This window comes from Paroedura picta, chromosome 1 (genome assembly GCF_049243985.1).
Source record: "Paroedura picta isolate Pp20150507F chromosome 1, Ppicta_v3.0, whole genome shotgun sequence".
NCBI classification, from domain to species: domain Eukaryota; kingdom Metazoa; phylum Chordata; class Lepidosauria; order Squamata; family Gekkonidae; genus Paroedura; species Paroedura picta.
The window spans coordinates 110914500-110941546 of record NC_135369.1 but is presented as its reverse complement, the minus strand read 5'-3'; the positions used below and the strand labels follow the sequence as shown (position 1 = coordinate 110941546).

The window sequence follows — 27047 nt, the reverse complement described above, 5'->3', positions numbered from 1 at the left end:
CCATTGTACCTGAGGGATCATCTCTCTGCCCACACCCCTCAAAGAGCTTTATGCTCTACCACCTCCAACTGCCTGGCGATCCCTGGCCCCAAGGAAACTCACTTGACCTCAACCAAGCCAGAGCTTTCTCTGTGCTGGCCCCCACTTGGTGGAATGAGCTCCCCTAACCGATTTAGAACAATTCCACAGGGCCTGCAAATGGGAGCCCTTCTGCCAGGCATTCAGTTGAGGTCCATTTGTTCCAACATCTGGGCCCCCGTGCCTCCCACCCATGCAACTAATGCCTGTACTGACAATTCATGTTCCAGTTACAAATTTATTGTTTTTAATGTTCACTATTTATTGTTCCACTGCTTCATGATTAATTAGTTCCTTTTTCTGTATCTCATGTGAACCTCCCTGAGCCTCTGGGGAGGGCAGTATATAAATGTAATAAGTAAAATAATCTGTGATTGTGTTAAACATCACAGCCGACAAGTTACAATACTGAAATGGTCACATTTTCCTTTGAAGTACAAAAAGACTTCCTGAGAAACAGGCAAGACACTTTTGTGTAGATACTCTCAAAATAATTTTGCTTATCTAGTCTAATTTAAATTTGTATTTGTCCTTGTCTAGTGACGCCTAACCTTAAACTCCATGGTGGAATAATGTCAGAGGCCTTCAACAGACTTTGGGAATATTCTACATAACATACGGTGTTTGTCAGTAAAATACTTCATCTTTGCCTTCACTGTTCTCAGTGCAGAAACTCTTGCCTCCTAATCTCTTTCTGATCCTGTTTGTCTACTCATGGCCCGTAGGTCTAGATCATGTAATTATTCTCCAGTACAGGGTAGCCAATGCAAGAAATGAAAGGACTAAGGATAGGCAAAATCAGTTAAGACATTAGATCAGCAGTTTTCAGAACAATATTTGAAGTATTTGAATAATCTATTTATTGTAGATGAGAAACAAATATTTCCCATTTGCATTATCCTTTAATTTTAGTATTCAAATGTATGAATTAAGACACTGGCAAACAGAACCTAACAGCTACAGTTTGCTAAAGCTTCTGTAACATGAAAAACAACTGGCCCAGGAGTTCTTTGCCTGGGCTTTGTAGCCAAAATGATTACTGGGAGAATCCAATATTGTTGCTCCTTAGTCCCTTGCTCATTTCAAAGTATGACTGACATTCAAGATTATCCTCCAAATAGGCCATGTACAAGAGGTTAAGCTAAACTAGAATCAAAACTGTATATAAAACGGAATACACATGTGCCATCCATTTCAGAGCAAAAATTACAAATAAATTTAAATGGAAAATCACATAGAAATGTAATACTTACCTTCTGATCAGAGTAGTCTCGAAATAACAAACCAAAATAGTCCTTTTCCAGTAAATTGAGTTGCTCGCACACTTTGTCAAAAAGCACTTGGCCTTTAGCTTTTTTCTAGAAATTAAACCCATGCACAAAAATAAAAATCAATCACAGAGTAGTTTACTGAAGTTTTTCTATTAAACCAGCAATAAAATTTGTCACACTTAATTAGAAAATCTCATCTTTTACACATGCTCACACCTAATAAAATTATTTAGCATATTTTCCTTTTTCAGTATTCGAGGAGACCAAGTATGTGATCATCTGCCACTAGCATACAGGGAAGTTTTGACAGAAAAATAATTTTTATACTCTCTTACGTACACGGATACAGTGAATTCAAGAATACTTCTAAATAGGACAAAATTACTCAATAATAATAATGTTGCACATAATTGTGATGTTTGTATTCATATTGAAGCACAGACGGGTTATATGCCAATAAAATCAACAATCAGTGACCAGTTACATTTTCAGTAAGCAGCAATCTGTAACCATAGTGCCTCTATATAACTTGAAAATAGCAGTAGGGGCAATCCGCTGTCCAGAACAGTGTCCAGGACAAATCCGTTGTCCAGACTCTGTTTTCGGCATGGTGGGCCGACCCTCGCAGCCCCTGCCCCAAAACCTGCCTACAAGGCGCACACCGCCTCACTCCAACACACTCTCTGCCAGCTGCTGAGACCTGTTCAGGCTGCTGCTTCACCTGGCTGGTAGTGGCAAAATGCGCCACCGGCCCAGAGGATGCAGAAGCCCTGAGGACACAGCAGCAGCCCCAAAGACGTGGAGGTGGCTGCAAGGAGGTGGCATCGGCAGCCCCGAGGAGTCAGCAACCACGGCCACGAGGAGCTGGCAGCCGTGGCCACCAGGATGACCCGGCTGCAGCCTAAATGACATGGCCCCGTTACCAGAGGGTGCCACTGCACCAATGCCAGAGCCTGTTCTTCCAGATACCTCGGAGGAGGAAGATGAGGAGCTGGGGCAAAGCAGCAGGATGCCGGTTACAGAGGCAAGCCCTGATAGGGACACACAACCAGGTCCCAGCCGGGCAGTCTTCATGCCCTCTGCACCAGCAGCACCTCAGCCTGCAGCAACACCCCTTCACAGTCCAGACTCCTTTCCAGAGCACAGGAGGGAGTGCAGACAAACGGCATTGGCAGCACACAATCAAAGTACTCAGCTGAGAGCAAGGGAGGAAGCTAGATGGGACCCAGACAGACGAGTACAGGTGCAACCACTTGGCCTGACGGCTCAGCCTGCATTTAAGCACAGCAACAGTGCTTCTCAGTGTGAGTGCAACTTTTGCACAAGCCCACCCGTTACCTTGACCCAGTTCCGGTTTACCTACACCTCAGCAAAGCTCTGCCTGTCTGATTCCTGGCTTGACAAACCTTGGTACGACGACTGATTACGAATCTGGCTTTCGACCTTGGTGTGCTTAAGGACGCTCCCTTCGGTATTCCTTTGAACAGTGGCTGGCAAGGCTTCGGATAAGACCCCAACTGGACTTTTGACTACTCTCTGGTATGCACTCTAAACTTGGGTAACTCGGAAAGCATGCATTCCTCTGGACTAACCCTGTGTGTGCCCAGCCAGGGCAGCACACTAAACAAGGAGGGGTGCTTGCTGCATGAAGGAGGTGGCCCGAGACAGCAGCAGAAACTGATAGGAGCCAACGACCCCTAGGGGGTGGCGCTGGCCCCAGGGAGGAGCAGGCTTCCACAGCACCAAACCACCTGCCGCGGCCATTCCTAGGAACGACCATTCCTAGGACCATTCCTAGGAACGACCTATGAGAAGTAGTTGGCAAGGGCTTTGACCATAAAGTGGTGAAAGTTAACTAAGAATTGCTTGATATCATTTAACAGCAACTAATGCTGCTTTTTCATTTTTTCATAAAAGGTGGCTCAAATGGCCTTATTTTAGGTCATTCATTTTCTTCTATCACGAATGGATGGCATGTTAAGTTACACTGACAGTTGTCAGTGATGCAGCATGAGTTAAAAGAGTATCTTAAGGTTAATCATGAGGAATACTGAATTGCCTATGACTGTTACTTCTATTCAGCAATATGGGGAGCATTCTTGAATGATGTATGATTTCTCCTGCCAGGAAGAAGGTAGGGACAAAGCACAGCGTCCTGTGATTGCTGGTTGGAGGCAGCACACTCCTTCTCTGGCAATTCCAATACTTCCAAAGCAGCAGCTAGGGATGGGCATGAACCAGTTCATAACCAAACATTTGTCACAAATCTGGCTGGTTCATGTCCCTACCCCAGGTTCAAAAGAGCCCCTCCCTAAACATTTCCCAAACCTTTTGTCTGATTTGGTTTGGGCCATTTAAATCTAACAGCAGAGCACGGCAGTCCACCCTTCAACTATTCATTTTAAATGGCTCTGAGCCATTTAAACTGCCCATTTTGCTTCCACCATATCCGGCAGGGAGAGCAAAACCAAGTGCTAAAATGGCTGCCAAGCCTGCCAACCATCTCAGGCTGAGGGCAGACAGATTTCTAATAGGAGAGATTATTATTATTATTATTATTTAATTTTTAGACAGCCCTTCTCCCAATAGGTCTCAGGGCGGTTTACAACATAAATAGTTAAAACACAATAAAATCCCCATAAGAAACCCAATTAAAAGTTACATATAACATATAGCGGCGGTGGTCACAATTCTGATCTTAGTTCAGCCTGGTGGAGAGAATAATGTTCAGAAGAGGGTGGCATCTCTTCTGTAATAGTGTCATTGGAAATGTATGTAATAGTGTAATAGTGTCACTGGAAAGGAAAAAACAGAATTGCTTGGATATTTAACAACACATATAATACTCTTAAAAGAGTCTCTTGTGGCGCAGAGTGGTAAGGCAGCCGTCTGAAAGCTTTGCCCATGAGGCTGGGAGTTCAATACCAGCAGCCGGCTCAAGGTTGACTCAGCCTTCCATCCTTCCGAGGCCGGTAAAATGAGTACCCAGCTTGCTGGGGGGTAAACGGTAATGACTGGGGAAGGCACTGGCAAACCACCCCGTGTTGAGTCTGCCATGAAAACGCCAGAGGGCGTCACCCCAAGGGTCAGACATGACCTGGTGCTTGCACAGGGGATACCTTTACATTTACCTTTTTATAATACTCTTGAATCCCATAATCTATTAAGTGATATTTGTATTTTTATTTATAACTAGCAAGAAAGCCCATTGCAGGCAGGAATGCAATGGGCACGAGGACCCGGGGGACACTGGGAGGTGCAGATCTCTCTGTGTCTCCCTCTCTCTGCTTCTCTCGGTGTGCCTCGCAGCAGGAGGAAAAGCAGGTAATCAGGGCTTGTTTGTAGGAGGGAAGGAGGACTGGTGTGCAGTTTGGGGCATACTGCACAGGGTTGTTTTGCAGATGAAACAGGAGGCAAAAAAACCCTCAACAACACCATTCGTTGGGCCGGGAAGCCCTCATGCCACCACCACCCCCAGCCCACGTACTGTGTCTCTGTCAGCAGCCAGGGGCAAACTGGCTGTGAACTTGCCAGATTGCCCCTGGCCGGGCTGTGGTGGGTGGGCTGTGTTGCCTCCCTATTGGTCCAAAGTCCAGGGAGGTGGGCACCTTCCAATTGGTCCAAAGATAGGATTTACCCCGCCCACTCTGCGCCAACCTAGGCCTTAGCTTTTTATATTATACAGCAAAGCTATTTATAGGACTACCCAGTTGTCACAGTCCTGTTGTTTCAGGGCAGTGTACAACAGCTATTAACAGCTTCAGATTATCTGTTTTATAACAATAATAATACAGATGAAAGCAACCTATTGGGAATATTTGTTTTTCACTTAAACCATTCAACTTGCTTCTTTTTATGCTTCCAGAAACTACATATATAGCAATCTCCAGGTACAGCACTTTTTTTAGCATAGCGTTGTGGTAATACGAATGCAGATGGGGACTGTAGCAAAGAAATTAAAAGACGCTTGCCCCTGGGGAGGAAAGCTATGGCAAATCTAGACAGCATCCTAAAAAGCAGAGACATCACCCTGCCAACAAAAGTGCGTTTAGTCAAGGCTATGGTATTCCCAGTTGCAATGTATGGCTCTGAAAGTTGGACCATAAGGAAGGCCGAGTGTCAAAGAATTGAGGCTTTTGAACTCTGGTGCTAGAGAAGACTCTTGCGAGTCCCTTGGACCAGTGGTCCCCAACCTGTGGGCTGCGGCCCGGTGCCGGGCCGCGAAGGCCATGGCACCGGGCCGCGGCTCCCTCTCCCCGCCCCCGCAGTAAAAAACTTCCCAGGCCGCAAGCTTGCTGCCCGGGAAGCTTCTTACTGCGGGAGAGCGGGGAGAGGGAATTAGGGCTGGGCCGCGCCTGTGCGGGCCGCGGCTCGATCCACGGGCGCGGCACGCGAGTGCGGCCCGATGCGTGGGCGCGGCCCGATGCGTGGGCACGGCCCGATGCCTTGCCGGTCCCCAACCACAGAAAGGTTGGGGACCACTGCCTTGGACTGCAAGGCAAACAAACCGGTCAGTCCTAGAGGAGATCAGCTCCTTAGAAGGCCAGATCCTGAAGATGAAACTCAAATACTTTGGCCACCTCATGAGAAGGAAGAAGAGCCTAATGCTGGGAGTGATCGAGGGCAAAAGAAGAAGGGGATGACAGAGAATGAGGTGGCTGGATGGAGTCACTGAAGCAGTAGGTGCAAACTTAGATGGACTCCGGGGAATGGTGGAGGACAGGAAGGCCTGGAGGATCATTGTCCATGGGGTTGCGATGGGTCGGACATGACTTCGCACCTAACAACAACAAATACGAATTATGAAGTAGGCAGGTTGCTACAATTATTTTAATCACTTTATTCTTTCATCTGCATAACAGATTTGTTATTTCCATGTAATTTCACTGATAGTAATGAAAAGCAGATAAATATTCCACTTTCAGTGTCCCAGATATTTAGCACAGTATTTGCTGTTCCAAAAAATAAAAATAAAAAACCATACAAAACATAAAAGTAACAAACAGCTTGCTCTCAATATACAACCAAGAAAAGGGAGAGCAGCCTTTCCAGTTTTTTATAATGCTTTCAAACACTGCAATACGGTCCATTATTGACAGTTAAACACAAGTAGCATGTTACTCTATACAGCCAGGCAAATCCTACATCCCTATTCAGCTCTTCATGGCATTTAGTAAACCAGCCAAAACATGACATTTTAAAAACCTGGTAGCTGAAAAGAATTTTTGAAATTGTTCATCATGCAGATTTCTGAAGACGCCACTGCAATTCCACAGAAACCGCTTAAACTGCCTATGTGTAGGCTCTTGCGACACTAAAGTTATTGTGTCTAGCAGACATTGACAGCAAGCTCATAACTGAACAAGTCTGCTAAGCTCTGTGAGTTATGTACTATACAGTATACAGTATTTGTGAGTAACACTGTAAAAATACAAAGGACAAGAATTGGGGGAAAGGTATGCAATGCTACTACTCAACACAATAAGCACATTGTTTATTCCTTCAAAAGAATCAAAGTACATTCATGCAAGGCTGAACTGCTCGATTTATATCCAAGTATTTACAGTTTGAATGAGATCCTTTTTATCAGTTGAAGCAGAAACAACAGTATGTGTTTAACTAGCAGCCAGAAAACAAGTACAATTTATACTAATAACCAATACTCCTGCTTTTCCAAAAGGGTTAAGAACAACTCATTTAAGGAGGAGGGGATGGGAGAGACTGGAACACAGCAAAAAACAGAATAACAACCAGCTGAGTACTAATCCTGAGTTCCTCCTGAGTCTTGCTAAACCTTGTGAACAGGGTGTTGTGAATACAGAAATATATGAGGGGAGATCAAAATCTGAGTGCCCACTGGACCCAAATACAATAAAAACTGAAGCACCCAAATGCAATAAGGACTGAAACAAGATCAGTAGCAGCAGTGACCAGTTGCCATCCAGCTGTTTCTCTGTGAAGCTGCCAATTCTCACGTCCTAGTGCAGTTCCCAAGCACTGAAATCTCCTTGACAGACAATTATATAACAGTTGAGCCTGGCATGGATCTTCAGTAATGGGGAACATTTCAATTGTTACTTGGTTTGTAACACAGCTTTCAAAACAATGGGGTCAGATACCTCCAAAAAAAGACAGAGGCTCAAGTTCTGTCTCCCTGGGATCAGACTAAAAACCTCACCTCCCATGATATTTGAATGTTTAATTATTTCTAGGGTAGTATGTGCTCTCATATTCACAAATGGCATGAAATCATTAAACTCTCATTTCACCTCCAATACACTTCAGCTGTTCAGACGTGCATAAAATATGGTTGTGCTGTCATCTTTGAAAATGCCTTTTGTTATAAACATTTAATTAGAACTGTGCCTCTGTGCAGAAAAATGGCTTCAGTGCAATACTCATTTACAGCACTAGTATTGAGATAGCACTTTAGGTCACATGATATTCTTTAGTGAATACATCCTCACCAAACAATTAAAGCCCTTAAAGTAAGCCAAAGCTTTTCTCATTTTCTACACCATGACAATTACATTATCCCGAATACGTACACAGACATCTTAAATGAATAAGTAGAGTGCATAGTTTTATCAGGATTCAGTTTAGTTCCACAATATCTCACAAAACATTTTCTATGATTATTTACTCTACCAAATGGCTCTTAGGTTTTACAGCTCTAAAAAATCATTAGTTCCCTTAACATGGCCATTAAGTACCTTTACTCAAGATTGATGGAAGTACAGCCACAAGGACCACTGCCTGCATGAAATAAAAAGCCATGGGCAGGAGATAGGTATAGGACATTAGCGGCTGTTAGCTTGGCAGAGAAAGCAGTCCAGTTCTCAAATCAAGACTTGTTAATACTGCCAGAAGCAGGAATGCCCAAGGCCTAACCAAGTGGTAAGAAGTTCTGAACATGCCTACCCAGTATTTGTACCAGAGATCAGGGTGATTTTACCTTCTTTGATTTATTCAGACATTCTAATATCATATACACACTCTTCCTGGGATTGTCCACTTTGAAACTGTGTATAAAATATACTTTGTAAATTAAAAAATATAGAGGGGGAAAATTAAATCTCATATGTATATAAACTATTGTTACGAATAAACATAAAAAGTATTTTCCGATATACTTTCCAATACAAATCCAGCTGTGAAGTGTTATACCCTTTCTGTATAGGAGTAAGTCTAATTAAAACACCTGTCCCTTCCTGCATTTCCCATCCACTCCTATTTCTGCAGGACAGTCCACTTTTTCCAGTATCTGTTAAAAAACAGACAGCTATTTTTGTGTTAATAACAATATCTTGATATTGCCTTAATAAATTAACCCATAATTTAAAGTAAAAAAATTCAGGAAGCTAAGGCAAAACAATATATATATATATTTTAAATAAAATTTTTATTTTATTTTCCAGGATTAAAGATAGTGAAATACAGGCAATCTACATTGTTAGTACAAAAAAAAGAAAAAAGGTTACGCTCTTCATTTAATACATTTAGTTCCCCGTTTCAATCCCCTTTTATAATATTTAAAGATAATACAATGCAAGTAGTCTACATTATTGCTGCAGAAAAAAAAAGATTATACTCTTCGTTTAATACACTTGATACCCCGTTTCAATCCCCTTTTAACTTATTTTCTTAGGTAAGTCAGATAAGGGCCCCATTGTTCTTGAAAACCCTCTTTTCTTCATTTAAGATTATAAGACTGGCTACAATATTATGGACTTTTACCCAAAGCTTATAGACTTTTTCACGTTTGCACCACATTTAAAAAGAGGTCTACTTTGTTACCATCATTTCAACATTTGTTTACATAGTTTTTAACAATTTTAACAATCATAACGTGGTCTTAAAGCCCTCCACATTTCCACTAGGGAAAAGAAAAAGGGAAAAAATACAAGCCTACTTAGTTGTACGGAAAGAAAAGAAACAAATATATATATATGGGTTGTTAAGGTTATTAAGTTATATAAGTGTACATTATTAATACCAAAAATGATAAAATGGAGTCTTCATTAGTTAGTAGAATAAATTCTTCGTTAGTTACATTTCCACCTCCTCAGTTAGGTACCTCCTTTTAATTATGCTTTAAGTTTAGGCTGAAAGTCACTACAGAGATATATTAGATAATTCAAATTCAGCTAACGTAGGACATCTAAAACCCCACACTTACATGATAATATAAACCCATTCCATTAAGTGTCTCCTTTTAGTTAGGCTTTAATTTTGGGCTGGTAGACACTACGAAATTAAATTTAATAATACAAATTCAGCTTACTTAGAAGATCTTAGACCCCAGATTAACTTCTTAACTAGTTATATTGCCTATATAACTACGGAAAGGAGGGAAGAGAGGAAAAGAATTTCAACCACTGTGTCACATTTCCGTTCCCCAAGCTTCTTAAGGGAGTCTTATATCGAGGCTTGTTGCGTCTTGTTGCTCCCATTGACTTATGTTCTGTCCAGTTGGCCTTTGGCTGAGAAAATGCAGTTGTAGTTTTTCCTTTGGAGTATACATCGGTAAATCTTGAAACAGTTGTACCTCCTGGACTCCAATATCAGTACAGATTTTTTTCCAAGAAGCTCCTTTCAATCGATTGCTTTCACCGCAGATCCATATATCTTTTGATTGGTTCTTGTGTACTGTTGCTTTGGAGTGGCTGTATATCTTCTTAGGTAGGGTGTCCTTATCTGGGCTACAAGGCTCCGACATCCCCTTTTCCATCTCCATAGTTTCAGATTTCTCTTCTGCTGGTAATTTTCCATCTTGTTTAGAGCTATCATCAGCCACTATTATTAGTTCATCATTCCTGTTAGAGACTTCTCCCTTAATGCCTTTAAACTCCATGAGCATATTTTTAAGCAAGCCATCTGTAAATTCTTTCAGGTCTTGGGTTTGTATCTCTAATAGATGAGCAAATTTTTTTAGCATAGACATATTCCAGGCTTAGAATTTTGTTAGTCTTAGGCCAGTGGTCCCCAACCTTTCTGAGGCTGGGGACCGGCAGGGCATCGGGCCGCGCCCGCACATCGGGCCGCACATCGGGCCGTGCCCGCACATCGGGCCACGCCCGCACGGGCCGCGCCTGCGTGATGCGCGGCCCGGCCCTGATTCCCTCTCCCCGCCCTCCCTCAGTAAGAAGCTTCCCGGGCCGCAAGGTTGCGGCCTGGGAAGTTTTTTACTGTGGGGGGGCGGGGAGAGGGAGCCGCGGCCCGGCGCCATGGCCTTCGCGGCCCGGCACCAGGCCGCAGCCCACAGGTTGGGGACCACTGTCTTAGGCAATTTTGCATATGTTGTCTCCGAAATATATTTGCAATTTTGCAAATAACCAGTAGAGGTCCTACAGAGTCCTAACGAAAGCAACAGTCTGTTTTGATATTAAAGCAATGTCTCGTACTGGAACAGAGTTCTCGCGAGATCTTTCCACCCACGGCTCTTATCTCTTATCTCTGAAAACCAAAACAAATGCAATAATAGCTGTTACTTATTAGTTTGAGTTAATCTAAATCCTTCTTCCTCCTTCTGGCAGAGCCAGAAACGGGGGGAAAAGTAGAGACGAAGAAGCGGAAAAGAAGCGGAAAAATCTGTGCGTTGATTGATGTCTTGGAATCTAGCAGATGTCCTCCCCTCAGTTAAATCATAGTAGAGGATCAAAGTAGATTAGCTTATCTTCCAGTCACTCTAGCTTGCTTAAATTAAAGAAAACAGCTTTCCATGCCGGGAGTTTATTCCAGGAGAGAAGGTGCCAGGGGAAACCCCACTCACTGTTTATAGGCTCGATCTGATGTCTGCCAGATGTTTTCACTCCAGAGTTGTGATGAGTCGAAAGTCTTGCAGGGAAGTATCCAATTAGCTTTGTAGATTGAAATAAGAGCTTTGTAGATTGCAGAGTTGAAAGAAGAAAAAAAGATTTTAAAATGGCGGATGGCACTTTCTGGACCCTGTGCACACCAGTGGGATATTAATTTCCCTGCGGAACAGAGGCCCCAGACATTCACAAGGAATTCCTGAGAAGATTGTGGGTGGGTTAGCGTACCCAAAACCCGATTTTGTCAATCACAGCAGCGATTGACCCTCAGTGGAACAGGTGCTTGAAGTATTCGAGCTATCCAAGTGCCATGTCTCCGCCTCCTCCAAAACAATATATTTTTGTGCAACCTATTTCCACCACTGTTATGACCTGTGGCAATGTCACCACAGATATATAATAGCAGCATTATCGACTCACAAAGCCTGTATCTACTAGAAATTGCAGTGTATATCCTCATGATTTTCAAAGAGAAGATCCACCTCTGTATCAACATGTTTTTAACATTTTCTGAGTAGTAAACTGAGAATAAAGCAACTCAGCATAAATTTGTTCATTCTGCTCACAAACTTGTATGATTTATATTCTAGTTGTAATATCAGTTTTTATATTATACCTCGCTGTGTCAATTTTTTGAAAATGGTACTTTCTAAAGCACCATTCCAATCGTGTTCTCTCATGCCTTTTTCTAGAACTAACATATATGATAGTGACAATAATGAAGGATGTCAAAATAATGCATTATAACTTCCTGTTTCTCATGCTCATAATTGTATACATACTACCTGTTACTGTTTTTTTTTTTTTTAAGAGTCGGGTCCTGATGCTCTGGACTCAACTAGTGTTTCCTACAACAGGTGGGTGGGTGGGTGGGTGGGTGGGGAGGGAGGGAGGGAGGGAGGAAGGAAGGAAGGAAGGAAGATCCAAGGAAGCTTGAAATAGCACTGCAGGGGTCCAAGCAACATACCCTCCAGCTATTTTTTGCACTGAGCAGGGAGCTGGACTAGATGACCCTTCCAATTCTATGATTTTATTTTTATTTTTAAAAAACTGCACTGGGGGAAGAAGTTATTTTAACCAATTTTGCCACTCCACATGGAATATCTGTGGATACAAAGCAGCAAAATCAAAGAAATGACTCCCTCTCAGAGTGGTTGGCAGCCCTTCAACCCACACACACCCACTCCTGCAGTGCCATTCTCAACTCATTTGGGCTCTCTTTCTTTCTCTTTAAAGAAGTCATTTAGCAACAATAAATACAAGTTAAGTCCAACTCTTTAAAAATAGAAACATGTAGTCTGATCCTAAAACAGATAATAGTCTTGAGAACAATGACAGAAACCAGCACAGAAACTGTCATATATTTTCCACGTTGCCCCAACCACAATAATCCAATACTAGATTGGTAGCCCATAGTACAATTCTAAATTTGGGACTAGGAAACCTCCCTTTGTCCATTTTTCGAATGTAATAGTCACACTTATTCTTGGCATTTTCTTTTCCCCAAATTCACAAAGATGTTTGAGCATAAGAAAATGGTAGAAAGAGACAAGGTTTTGTTTTTATTTAACAACTGAAAGTGACAATAACATTTTAGACACCTTATTTATTACAGAAAACAGTGACAAGAGGGTCATAACTATATAACTATATAAAAAAGAAATTTTAACATTACTGTCAGTAAAAACATACTATTTATGGTTTTTTATCTATTGTATTCTCTGCCTTTGGGCATTCAAAGCTGCTCATACCAGTCATTACTTTTCTTTAAAGAAATATTAATATGTATAATTTGATAAATTGAAATCTCTCTGCCTAGGTAAATTATATATGCACCGAATAATAATAAACTAGTCTATTTTTAAGTATATTGCATTTTAAGAACAGTCTTAACAATTCTAAGATTAGGTAATGTCCATAATATAAATTACATTAATATAATTTAAAGGGAAGGAAGTAGTAGGATGAATATATTTGCTGAGGACTGGCTTTTCCCTTCCTGTTTCAGGTATTCTATAAGGCTTGGGTGTGACTAGTGGTACAAGATGATATTTACGACAGAAAGGAATGGCTATTTTTATATGTAAATTACCTTTCAGATAGCATCAACTTATATATTCAGACCTGCAACTTTAAATAAATATAGCCTTTAGTTAATGCCAGGTAAAATTATTGTCTGTATCATGGATGACCACTGAATCATGTAGAAATAGTAATAAAAAAACATACTTGAGAGGACACTGTAGCCCTTTCAGTACAGTAGCCAGGAGTGAGGTCTGGGAAAGAAATGCAGAGGTCCTAGATGCAGTTGACCCCGCTGAAGGGTTCCTGTATTGGCTACTAGTACCCCATGAGTTTGATGAAGCTTTTGCTCTTGATGTCCACCAATATCATGTGTTTAGTTTTCTTCACCTTCTTCTCCAACATTACAAAGGGGTTCCTTGGAGTGTCTATCAAGACACCCAAGGTGCTTAAAATACTGTGTTGAAACCAGGGAACTCTTTAATAAGTTCACTATTGGGCTGAATTTGTAGAGTCACTATCATCTGAGACATGTGGGCTACAGACTCCTCCCTGGATGATGCCCTTAACAGAATGTCATCAAAGAAGGGTGTAGCTGTACTCCCCATTGATGCAGGTGAACCTCTGGAATGACCATCAACTTTATGAAGACACAAGGAGTTGTGGTCAGCCCAAATGGTAGAGCTCTAAACTGAAAATGGGCACCCTCCATGCAAAACTGGAGGTACCTGCAGTGAAAGGAGAAAATGGAAACAAACAAGTATGCTTCCTTCAGATCCAAGGAAGTGAAAGACTCCCCAGAACTCAGGGCTTCTATTAACCGTAAGGTGAGGCAGATGAAACAATTTACAAACTTAAGGTCCAGAATAGGGCTTCTATTTTGGGACCATGAGCAGAATGGAATATACACATGATCCCTACTCTGTAATGGAAACAGGTTACATAGCTTGAATCCGAGTTAGGTGGATAATGGCCTGAAAACTAATAGCCCTCTTTGTTGGATTTGAACTTGTGGGAGAAAAAATGAATTGATTGGGAGGGAAGGCAGCAAATGCTGTAACTTTAACAAAGATCTAATAACTGAAAGCAGTTAAAGCCAGTTTTGACCTTGAACCTGAAGTCAGATTGAACCTGATCAAGGGCACATGTGTCACCCAGGTAGAGCTGCACCATTACATGCTCTATCAGCCACCACCACCTCATAAGCCTGCAGATGGACTCTATGGTATGGCTTGATTCAAGCCAAATATCCCACCAATGACTACTGCATAGTAAACCATGGACATAGGCTCTGCCAGAGACTGGGGGAGAATGTCAAGGAGTAACCCTTTTTGTATGCTCAGCAAGTCTATAATTTCACATGGTTTTAGGGACTTCCAAAGAACTATCATGGAGGCTCTCAAAATTCCCCAAAGCTGGCTGGGAATCACAACAGTCATCAATGTCTGAGAGTGTGCCATCCTTATTAATTCAATGTCCTTGCATGTAGGAGGCAGCAAGCTCAGTTTTTTGTCTTCAGAAGAGAGTGATCTCCAATTTGTCCATGTGATGCGGAACATCTAGCCTTGAAAGCAATTACCCAGGATTAAGCTAAAAAACTAGATGATACACTTGCAGGATACAGTTCTGCTGACAATATTTATGGTTATATTGCTGTTCAGAGTACATTCAAATGGCTTAATATCTTATAACAAGACTATGACTTAAAAATAACATCCTTCACGAATCATCATAAATCATAGTATTATGAATGCTGTATTATTGAATTAAAAATATATTAACTAGATCCTATCCCAATAAAAACATATATTACTCATTGTTTTCTTTTCAGAAAATGGATCCTGACAGGCTCACCCACTTACCTCAAGTTCATAGCTGTATTCTGTGCCATCCAATAGTACCACCTTACACTGGACAGTTCGGATCTTCTTAGGAGTTTTCTGAACAGCACTCTCAATTACAGCTTCAGCTGTCTGCACTTCTTTGGTCTCCATTTTGCCTTCCTCAATCCCTTGTTTATCTTCCTTTTCTTCAGAAACAATATCTTTACGGTCTTCTTTTGCAGGCTGTATAAGACAGTATGTAGATTATAATAATATATAATAATAAGGCTGTGTTCACAGCATGATTAATTGGGATCATTGGTATTAATTCTGATTATTTTGCTTTTAAATTCAAATTTAAGTAGTCTAGTAGGAAACAGCATAATCATTGCCTATCAAACCATTTTTAGCGAGAGTGAAACCGAAGAAGCCATTCCATATAGCGATGTACAAATCTGCTTATTGTTGGCTGTGGATGATGAGACAACCATATGCAAAGGTGGGAGGAAAGTAATTGATGACACTATCTTCAGAATAGCCTTTATGGAAAAATTCCAAAATCTTGTTTTTCAAAAATAAATATCTTTTTAAGTGGATCAAGCAGAGTTGTCGGAAGCTCGACCCTGCAAAGATGGAGGTCCTGTGGTTAAGTAGGAAGGGACCATGGGAGGAAGCGTGCCAGGAATCCGGGTGTGATTCTGGATGCTTCCCTTACAACGGAAGCCCAGATCACAAAGGTAGCATGGCTGGCATTTTACCACCTCCGCCAAGCCAAACTACTAGCGCTGTACCTGGAACCAGAGCACCTAGCCACAGTGATCCATGCGATGGTCACTTCTAGACTGGAGACATCCAGTCTAGACATCATGGAGATCTCATATCTGGCCGGTACTCCAAGAACTCGGCTGGCTCCCAGTTGAATTCCAGATGAAGCTTAAGGTTTTGGTAATCACCTTTAAGGCCATACGCGGCCTGGGCCCAGTGTATGTGACAGACCACCTAACTGCCTATACCCCCAGAAGAGCTCTACGCTCCGCCACTCCCAACTGGTTGTGGATCCCTGGCCCTAAAGAGGCACGTCAGACCTCAATAAGGGCCAGAGCCTTTTCAGTCCTGGCCCTCACCTGGTGGAATGAGCTCCCCAAAGAAATCAGGGCCCTGCTGGAACTTCCACAATTCTGCAGGGCCTGCAAAAAGGAGCTCTTCCACCAGGCATTTGCTTGAGGCCGACTGACCCCTAACACCTACAGGTCCCCGTCCCCCCCCCAGACTGAGAGGTCGAACCTACTAAGGGAGTATCAAAATTATTGTTGTTGAAATACTGTTCTAGTTCTAGTTGGTATGTTATTGTTGTTATATTGTTATACTGATACTGATACTATTCCATGTAAATGTTCCTAAATGTTTTCTGTAAACTGCCCAGAGCTATAGGGAAGGGTGGTGTAAAAATCTAAATTAACAAACAAACAAATAAATAAATAATAAAGGAAATAACAAGGGTATGTTTTATGTGCATAGATAATGATGTATTAAAATACATAAAGCTACACTAATTTCATGTTTACAAATGTAAAGATAGGGTGTTTAAAAAAGCAACTTAGCATCTCAAATTAATGCTGGTAGGGGTTTTTTTTGTAAAAAAACATGAATTTAACAATAGCTGTTAACTGGCTTCCTTAACTGCTATCTTTCAATATCCCCACACACAAATGCTAAAATCTTCGTTTCCAGAATTTTTGCTAACCCATACAAAACAATAAGCTTACTAAATTAAAAATTAAATAATTGTCTTGATAGTCAGTAGAGTCCACATGAGCTATTTAACAAGCCAATCCTTCATTTGTTTAAAGAAACCCAAGTATTTGTCAGTATTGCCTGCAATAAGTGGTACCTAATAGCCAGTGGGTTGGATCCAGCCACCCAATTCTCCTCTTTACTATAGCCATTTTCCCTCGTGGCTTTTGTACAAAAATGCCCTATGAGCCCCAACATAATCTTCTGAGTTGGTCAAAAGATAACCTTCTCTTCCTTTTTCTTCAGCATAAATACTGATTGCATCAAACCCATGGACAAGCGTATCCTCCAAAAAGTTGTCTAATGTTTTCTATAAAAGAAATCAAAGCTAGATATCAATACATTTAAGGTTGAATGAATAAGAATGGCTACAATTAGGAATATCACCTTTAAAAGTTTAATTCCCTACTGTAGCTCCATTGGAAAAGTGGTTTTAAATTGGAGTTGTGTGAAACTAGCAAGAGAAACCTCTATTTTTCACTTTCCTTGTTCAACTGAGCAATGCAAATTCACTATAAAAATTTCTATGGGGAATTACATCAAAGCTATTTGGGAACCATAACAAAGACTGTCCCCACTTTCCCTGTAGCAATACTTTTCACAGTACAGGAACCAACCTGAAAAGAAAAGCGTTTTTAAAGAACTTACATGGGCAGAGATCAAATTTGAAAAAATAGTATATTCAAAATAATCAATAAACTGAAAATTAAAATAAAACTATTGCCTTTAACATAACCCCACTAAGATTCAAACTTTACTAGCCTATTAGCCCATATTTACCTTGGTTATAGATCTGTGGCAGCGGTCCCCAACCCCTGGTCCAGGCTCCTCCTCGTTCTCCTCCCCGGCTACTGCCCTCAGGGGCTGCCCAGCCACTCTGCCGCTGGCTCACCTTTGGTGCTCTCCAGCGGCCACCATGGCTGGGGCTCCCCCTCGGCGTAGCACTGCGCAGCTGCTGCTGGCAGCACACCCCAGCAGGCGGCGGGACGTCAGGGTACCGGTGGGAAAGCAAGTGGAGCAGGGGCAAAAGACTAACACCCCCGGGACTCAGTAAAATTGTCAAGCATTAACAAGTCCCTGGTGATAAAAAGTTTGGGGACCACTGATCTATGGCATACTAATATAGTGAAGGGAAAAGTTCTAATCTGTATCATAAAGCTGGACAGGCATGGTGGGAGGAGTTGGGACTCATCGACTACTTAACTCTCCCCAGAGCACCAATCAGGCAGGGGATGCTCTATCCCTGTCTCTAACCCCGACTGGCCCTTGGGGAGGGCACTCAACCACCCAGAGGACCAATCACAGGTAGGGGATGTCCCATTCCTGACTGACTCCCCCTCCATCTTCCAGCTGCATGAAGAGGTGGTAGTCAGGTAAAGTGGCCACTGGACCAAGCATCCCCGCTGACGTTTCACCAGGAATTGGGGGAGCTGCCCAGGTGTGGGAGGGGGGAGGCAGGGAGCCCCTGGCAGAGCTTGCATCCACCCAAGTTGGATCCTGCCCTGAGCTGCCCTGCCTGGCCTCGGCAGAGCTTCCTTCGTGGGAGTGAAGGGAAGGAGGCAGCCCCCTCCTGATCTCGTGCCCACCCTGAGCAGCCCCACCAGGCCTCAGCAGAGCTGCCTGGGGGAGGGGGTTGAGGCAGGAAGCCTCCACCAGAGCTCACACGCACCCCAAGCAGCCCTGCCGAAGTCTCACCAGGCCTTGGCGGAGCTGCCCGGATGAGTGGGGAGGCTAGAGCCCGTTATGTTTTTGGTACAACCGGCTTTTATGCTAGTTTAAATTGGTTCTGGTTTAGGAGAACGTCCCTGCTAGCTTTCTTTAAGGCAAGAGAACAGATTGTTAGAAGGCTAATGATTCCCCAACTTGTCCCACTTGTTTTCATTTCTTGTTCACTTTTAAGGGACAAATTATAATCGTTAATATTTAAAAGAAAATTGACATCTTAATACTAAGCATGTCTCTCCATCATAACCCTCTCAGCCACTAAATTTTACACAGGTCCAGTTACGTGCAAACAGAATATATCAATTAGCAGACACTTAAACCTATTAAAAATCCTCTATAGGCAAGCTTTCATTAATGGTTTTTCTTTCCAATACATACCTGTGTCTCAGCACTACTAACAGAATCTTTTTCATCTTCTTTGTCATTCATTTTAGCTTCTTGCTGATTCTCAGTAAAGTCTTCCTGTTTTTCCTTAAGCTGAGCTGCTTCTTCTGGAACAGGACATTCATCCTCCTCCACTACTACCAACTGCTTCTTCTTATCTTCATCTTTGGGTTCTGTCAAGCTGTATGACTTTTGTTTCTTAAGCCAGGGTGGGATGAAGCGAGAAATACCCTTGCTTTCAGATGAATCCTTTTCCTTCTTTGAACTTCTAGGGCTACTTCGGCTAGGTGGATTCTGGGGAGAACCTGCTATTTCAGACTCCTGCTCCTTTTGACTTTCTGGTGCATCCCCAGCATCTTCCTTTGCTGCATTTGTTTCCAGCTTCTCTGACTCCTTTACTTTGGTTTCTGGACCAACTTCAGTTGTCATGGTTACTGGAGGTGCTATTAAAACAATATAAACATACATATATTATTTCTGAAGCAATTTTAGACTATTAAGATATCCAAACCGTGGCCCACAACTCCAGGATAAAGTGCAAATATATACAGAAAGAGTGTGCAAAGATTAGTAATGAGAATTGCTGACAAGACTGAAATTAAATGTGACAAGACTGCTGGATCGTAATTAATCAACTGCTGATTAAACAACCAGTCTAAGTTGTTTTTTGAACATAAAACACACACCAGGATAACCTAGTAAACCACTCTAAGTCCCACTGGGGAGAAAATCAAGGCATAAATTAATTAATTAACTATTATTTTTGAAAAAATAAAGAATAATTTCTTCTAGATCAATCAAAGTTACCATAGAGTGTTAAACTAGGACATGGAAGACCTGGGTTAAAATCCCCGGATCTTCTGGATCAATCAAAGTTACCATAGAGTGTTAAACTAGGACATGGAAGACCTGGGTTAAAATCGCTTATCTCCCATGAAGCTTGCTGGGTGACTGTGGACAAGACACTAACTCAATCTAAGCTAAACTCGACAGGTTCTATGTGAAAATACAGAGAGGGGGCGTGGTCTGGAGAGAAGACAGAAGTGATATGACAACCATCTTCAAGTACTTGAAATGAAGTCATATAAAGCAGTGGTCCCCAATCCCCAGTCCGAGGACTGGTCCCAGTCCGTGGATCAGTCGGTACTGGACCGTGGCTCCTCCTCCCCAGCTGCTGCCTTGGGGGCTGCCCCGTCACTCTGCCACTGGCTCACCTTTGGTGCTCTCTGGCGGCTGCCATGGCTGGGGCTCACCTCGGTCTGGCACTGCGCAGCTGCTGCTGGCAGCACCCCCCAGTGGGCAGCGGGAAATCAGGGGCGCCGGCGGAAAAGCAAGTGGAGCAGGGGCTCAGGCGGCAGCGATATCCCTCAGTAAAATTGTCAAGTGTTGACCGGTTCCCGGTGATAAAAAGGTTAGGGACCACTGATATAGAGGATGGAGCAGATTTGTTTTCTGTTGCCACAAAGGGTCAGATCAGAACTAATGGGTTGAAATTAATTCAAAAGAATTTTTGACTAAACATCTGGAAGAAGTTCCCAACAGAGCAGTTCTTCAGTGGAACAGGCTTCCTCAGGAGGTGGTGGGTTCTCCTTTGGAAGTTTTTAAGCAGTAGCCAGATAGCTATCTGACAGAAATGTTGATTCTGTGAACTTAGGCAGATTGTGAATGGGCAGGCAAAAAGGATTGTGTCAGTGCTTGGCTCCTGTAGCCCTTTCTTGTAGGCAAAGGGAAATGCCAATCACCACTTTGGAGTCAGGAGCAAATTTCTTCCAGGCCTGACTGACCCGGGATTCTGGGTTTTTTGGGAGTGGAGGCACCATCTGGACATGGAATTTGGGGTCACTGTAGGTGTCCAGGTAGTTGTGAGTTTTCTGCATTGTGCAGGGGGTTAGACTAGATGACCCTGGAGGCTCCCTCATAATTCTATGAAATGGTTGAACAATTTATACCACACTGAGACCCAAAGAAAGACTGGAATAAATATTAACTAAATTCTAGCACATCTCATTCATTCAAGCGTCACACAACTGAAACAGGAGTGAGATTATAGCAAACATGGGATTTTTTTGAAAATAATGAGTGATAGGGTTATGAGTGTCCTGCATAGTGCAGGGCGTTGGACTAGATGTCCCAGGAGTTCCCTTCCAACTCTATGGTTCTATAATTCTATGAAGGCTCCTGAGATTTTGCACAGAGAACAGGCATTACTAGTTCAAGGTGCTTCCATTTGGGTAGACCACAGCACCCCAGGAGTTCATGAAGCTCATGGTTATACTGATAATAGACTTAAGGCAGAAGGGCATGTGCGTGCAACCTAACTCAACAACATCCTTGTGTGAGCACCATCCAGAAAGGAGTCACTAAATCAGTGGTCCCCAGCCCTTTCCCGGTTGAGGACCGCTTCCAAGGGTGGAGGAGAGCCGGCGGCCCGGGGCTCCATACACGCGCGCCGCTAACACGCATGCACCTGCCGGTAGGGCACTGATGTGCACGTGCGGAAGCACTACACAAACACGCATGCACTGTGCTAATGCACATGTGCCCCGCCGGCGGGTGCAAATGCGCATGCATGGCAGGTCCACTCAAACGTGCATGCGCATTTGTGTCTTCCGGAGGCGCAAAAATTCATGCACAGCAGCACCGCGCAGGCGTGTTTGCGTCCGCCTGCATGCTGGTGGCCACGCCTGCCTCTTCCCCCCCCCCCGCTGCGAGCTCTCCAGGCCATGCGCAAAGCGGCCGCTTTGCCGGCCATTTGCTCGCGGCCCGGCAAGCTTCTCGCTGCGGGGGGGGAGGCAGGCACAGACGCCGGCGGCCCAGTACCGGGTCGCTGACCAGGGGTTGACGTCCCCCCGCAGTAAAACACACACAGCAGACCACAGATACTTTGACAAATTTTAGGTGCCTGGTCATCTGCAGAAAAGTTCCTAGCCAGAATCTGGAACCTCTAGGGGTCCTTACAAATATTCAAAAGAACTAGTTACTCCTGAACAGCAAAAGAACAGCCAAAACCTGGGACCTGGTGATAACAGTCATAAAGAACAAATGTTCACCTCTTTCCCCATTAGCCATATTAATTGGTCTCTTAGTGGCAAACACGGAGACTATAGTGGAGAAGATTATACCTTTGACAACAGCAAAGGTTTGTCAGACCCTTCCAAGAGCAGATTACTCAGTAAACGAGCATGGTTCCATTACAAGTAAAATAAAGGCTGGTATGGTAGACAAAGCACAGCAATCTGTCACAGGGGAAGTTCCTCTCTTTGGGGGAAGAACTAGAAATTTGTACCTTACTTGCCTGAGAAATATCTGCTGGTGAGAACAGGCAATGTTTCAGCCAAGAGTTACTTAAACAAACAGGGGGATCACTGTAGCAGGCCATGCACAGAGGAGCTACTCAAATAATATTGTGGGCACAGAACAATCTGTTGTTGTTATAAACCAAAAGGGAGGGAGGCATACAGACAGAGACACAGAGAGAAAAGCAAAGCACATTCAGGAGGAGCTGAATATTCAAGCAGATTGGCTCAGTTAAGAGACCGTCTTGGAATCAGAATGGGCCTTAGCCCTGGAGATATTCAAGAAAATTTGTCTACATTTTGAGCAGCTGATTGTATATCTATTTGCCAGTTCAAAGAATCATCAACTTTCCAGGTTCAACAGATTTTTCCATCCAAACGTGGAACAGGTAGATGCATTAATGTCTCCTTGGCTAAAGGGATTGTTTTATGCATTCCCTCCACTACCAATATTACTAAGGATACTCAAATAAGGTCCCATCAGGTGAAGGCTATCCTGGTGGCTCCATTCTGGCCTGGAAGGCCATGGCTCACAGCCATCCTGGGTTGACGGTGGGCCATCCTTTGAAGTTACAGGTTAAGCCAGTGACAGGGTCCAGGGTGGCTGTGCTTGACCACATGGCTACAGAGCGGGAAGTGTTAATCAGTGAAGGTTTTAGTCCCCAAGTAGTAGGTACCCTTTTGGCAACCAGGCATGCCTCAATTATGAGAATATATAATTCCTCGTGGAAGTCATTTGTAAGGTATTGTAGGAGAAAAGGCTTAATTACTTACGTCTTCAACTCAAGGTCATCCTAGACTTTTTGCAAGAAGGGATTTAAAGCTTTCCACCTTACATAGACAAATCAAAGCACTGGTGACCTTACGTCTTTCTATACAGGGAGTTCCTCTCTCTCAACATCCTCATGTTAGATGGTTCCTGAAAGGGGCAGTAGTTATTTCTTCTCCAGTAGTTCATAGGTTTCCCACTTGGACTCTTCAGGTGGTACTGCTGACATTAATGAGGAGTCCTTTTGAACCAATAGGAACAATTCCCCTATGGATTATGTGGCTTAAAGCCATTTTTCTGGTAGTCATAACATTGGCCAAAAGAATTTCTGAATTGGGAGCTTTGTCTGTTAGAAAAGAATTATGAATTTTTCATAAAGACAAAGAACAGACCTAACATTTTTGCCAAAAATTAATTCATCCTTTCATAAATCACAGGAGATTCAGTTGCCATCATTTTGTCCTTTTCCCAAACATCCAAAGGAGGTACTTCAAAGTTAGATATATGCAGGGCAATTAAGGCTAGAACTGCTGAATTTAGAAAGTTAGCAGAGAAAATTTAAAGATATAAGTAGGAAAGGCTAAGATGAAAATCTAACATAATAAGAAATAAGGAATAATAAGTAATAGGTAGAAGCCTCTTGTGGCGCAGGGTGATAAGGCAGCCGACATGCTGTCTGAAGCTCTGCCCATGAGGCTGGGAGTTCGATCCCAGCAGCCGGCTCAAGGTTGACTCAGCCTTCCATTCTTCCGAGGTCGGTAAAATGAGTACCCAGCTTGCTGGGGGGTAAAACGGTAATGACTGGGAAAGGGAATGGCAAACCACCCTGTATTGAGTCTGCCAAGAAAATGCTAGCGGGTGTCACCCCAAGGGTCAGACATGATTCGGTGCTTGCACAGGAGATACCTTTACCTTTACTTTAAGTAATAAGTGAGTAGAATGGAACAGAGAAGTAAGACAGCAACTGAAATAAACAGCTCTTCCAGTTGATGCAGGAAAAGAACTGAAGAGAGGGTGACTCCCGCCAAGGAAACAGGAAGAAAAAAGTAGTTTCTGCCTCCCTGAGTGGATGGTGGCAATCAACCACCAAGATTTTCCACCTCAGGAGAGAAATCATGCCTTTACATCAGGCTTTCTCAACCAAGGTTTCGTGAAACTCTGATGTTTCTTGACAGCCCTGGAAGGATTTTGAGAATGGGTGGGAGTTAATTTTTAATACATTTTTTTAATTTGTTAAACTTTTATCAAGTAATATGACCATATATGGTCATGACAACCTACCCATCCCAAAAATGGCCCATGATGGGCCTTGGAGGGTGGGAATAAGAGGGGCCCCAGAAGGGTGTGTAGGCAGCTATGCTTCCTAGCCATATTCTGCACAATTGCACAACTTCTGGGGTTTCTCAAAGCCCAAATAATGTTTCAGGGGTTTCTCAATGATAAAAAAAACCTGAGAAAGCCTGCTCTAATGGTTTAAGACACATTTTATCAATCACAACAAACCCATTGGTTAAGTAGTTATATATATATATAGTATATCTGTATAAATAAATATATAACTTCTTGCATTATTTACATGCTATCAGACAAACATAAATTCTATTTGCCAATATATCTCTGTTGGTTTAGAATGCCACAATTTTTTTTCTGCATGAGATTCAAATATAGTTGCAGTGTGAAAAGCATGAAAAGAAACATTGTGGGCACAGAACAATCTGTGTTTGGTATGTAGAAACACAAACAAGTGCCTCTGTTTCTTTAAACAGTAGGCAGGTCAAATCATTGAAATAAAAATAAGATAATACTTTATTATTATTAAAGAAATTTAGATAACCCCCACAAAGCATTAAAATCATTACAAGCTGTTAGCGTTTTGCACGTTTGAGGCTACATTTTGCATTTTGAACTCCATTAGCTATTTCTTATATTATACCATCTCTTATTGAGACTAATTTTTCAACCTTTTAAAATTATTTTATTAAATTTCTGTACCACCCTTCCAATATGACTCAGGCTCTTGACCTTTAGCCTAGTAAGTGGTTTGTAGCTGCTCAAGACAACTGTGACAAAAAGTAATGTAGGTACACTTTCATAGCTGAATATACAACCTTTCATACTCGTTAAAAATAGTGCATATTAGTTTCCATATTTCAGAACACAGCTGCAAACTAAACCGCTTCAGAGTTAAGATCAACATAAAGTCACAAAGCTCTTTCTTTTCATCAAGTGATCATTTTCAAGCTACGTGATTCAATATTCATCCACAACACAAGTAACATCTAGTTAATGCTTGGTTGCATACACATATATGCCCTGATACCCTATGCAATAAAAAAATAACCAACTAAAAGCAATCCTTTCCCCCATTTTGTCTAAAGCTAGTTCAACCCCAGTTGTTTTGCACTTTGCTCCTCAACAACCTTAAAAGATAAATGTGAACTTACGTAAATGTAATTGTTATACATATCAAACTAGTTCTATAGAATTCCTCTTCATCAGAAAATAGACATCCAGCTGATAAAAATCCCAGTCTCTTTGTACAGCTTAATGAACAAGAGTGGCCCCACCCAAGCCCTGACTCTGCTAGAGAAACATATACCCAATAGAAAACCAAAGCTTAGTTCCACCTCATTTCATTTCAGCAGCCAGAAAATGCACTTGGGTCAAAAATACAACTGTTTTTCTGCTATCTATTCTACAAAACAAAAGGAAAAGAAAACACTAGAGAGATTAACTTCAGGAGAAATATGTCTCAGGAGAGGTTTGTTTCAGTAGGGGGCTATAGTTAAGCTCTTACACTATCCAATTTTAAGGCACAATCACTTGATCCCAGAAACTAAAAACAAGTAATCACATAATGGTGTTAATATTATATGTCTTGCCTTGCTAAACAGACTAAAGCTACATTCAGATGGCTAGCTGTCAAGCTCACACAGATGTGTGGTGCAGATGCGCAGTTAAAAGCCAACCCCTAAAGAGAATTCTCAAGTGTAAAAAAAAATCCTTATTCCCAGAATCCAAAATTGCTTTTAAAAGTTTTTGTTCAAAGTCAGGACTTTCTTCCCTAATGTCTGCCATTATTTCCTAATGGGAGCTTTGATATCGGGGACCATTGGATTCATTCCTGTACCTAACCCTGACAACACGTGGCATGCAAATGCAGATGTTTAGGTTAGCCAGAATCGTTTCCCCATCCCCACTAACTTTAGGATCATGGTTAGTCAGAAGAAAAGAGAAAAATGATTCCCTTGTTGAAACAACACCCAGCCCCAGACAGGCTGCTCCTGGTTCTTGGCTTTAAAGATTAAAGAGATTGAACAAGGAAGTCCAAAACAGCTAAATGAGGGGGAGTGCTCCCAGTTGTCAACGGTTTTTGCCCTTTGAATCCCTGCTTTCTGCCCCTCCCTTTTAAGAAAAGAAAGAGGCTCCTGCTGCACTTGACTCCCCTCCCCCCTTCTAATGCTTCCCTAATCACGTGTAGCAAACTTTGTTTCAATGGGGAGGTGGGGGGATAGAGGAAGAACCGAGTTCAAATCTATTTCAATGCAGCAGGAAGTGCAGAATCAGCCCTGGTGTAGAATTTTACTTAGCTCTGCTTCAGTATATGGACGAACCCATATGTTAACAGTTATGTCCAGAAAGGTCATTTTTACTTTAACAGTATTTTAGATAATGAAACATGCTAGCATTTTAACAGAGGAAAGGAGTTTCACCAGCCAACCTCTGGAAACATGAAAACAGCTGTAAAAACACAGCTGAAACGTGCATCAACTCTATAGGAAGAGAAAACTCTTCTTGTCTGTTTTGAATAAACACTCCTGTTCAAGGGAAAGTGCCTTTAAAAATTTGGAAGGCAGTGCTCAAAGCACCTCTTCTAAAGGTGTTTTTGAATAAAACATATCTGCTTCATTTGTAGTCCATGCTTCTCACAGCCTCAATGCAAATTAATAATTAAGTGCTGTCAAATTGCAACTAACTCATGGTGACCCCTCAAGGTTTTTGAGGCAAGAGGTGAATAGAGATGATTTGCCATTGCGTTGCTCTGCATAGCAATCCAGATCTTCCTTGGT

The 27047-nt window shown here is 42.4% G+C and overlaps 1 protein-coding gene across 23 annotated transcripts in view; it reads right to left on the bottom strand.

Annotated features, from left to right (window-relative positions):
- Positions 1–27047, bottom strand: part of EPB41L2 (erythrocyte membrane protein band 4.1 like 2) — a 114663-nt gene that overhangs the window by 63411 nt on the left and 24205 nt on the right. For 22 of the 23 annotated variants that reach the window (XM_077353050.1, XM_077352878.1, XM_077353000.1 and 19 more), the window contains exons 2-4: positions 18907–19355; positions 15049–15252; positions 1332–1436 (exon numbers count right to left, since the gene is read on the bottom strand). In XM_077353050.1, coding sequence (XP_077209165.1) covers positions 1332–1436; positions 15049–15252; positions 18907–19341 — 744 coding nt within the window. In that variant the 5' untranslated portion in view covers positions 19342–19355. Of the gene's footprint in view, positions 1–1331; positions 1437–15048; positions 15253–18906; positions 19356–25421; positions 25443–27047 lie in introns of those variants that run through there. The other variant, XM_077352887.1, reaches the window with a different exon arrangement.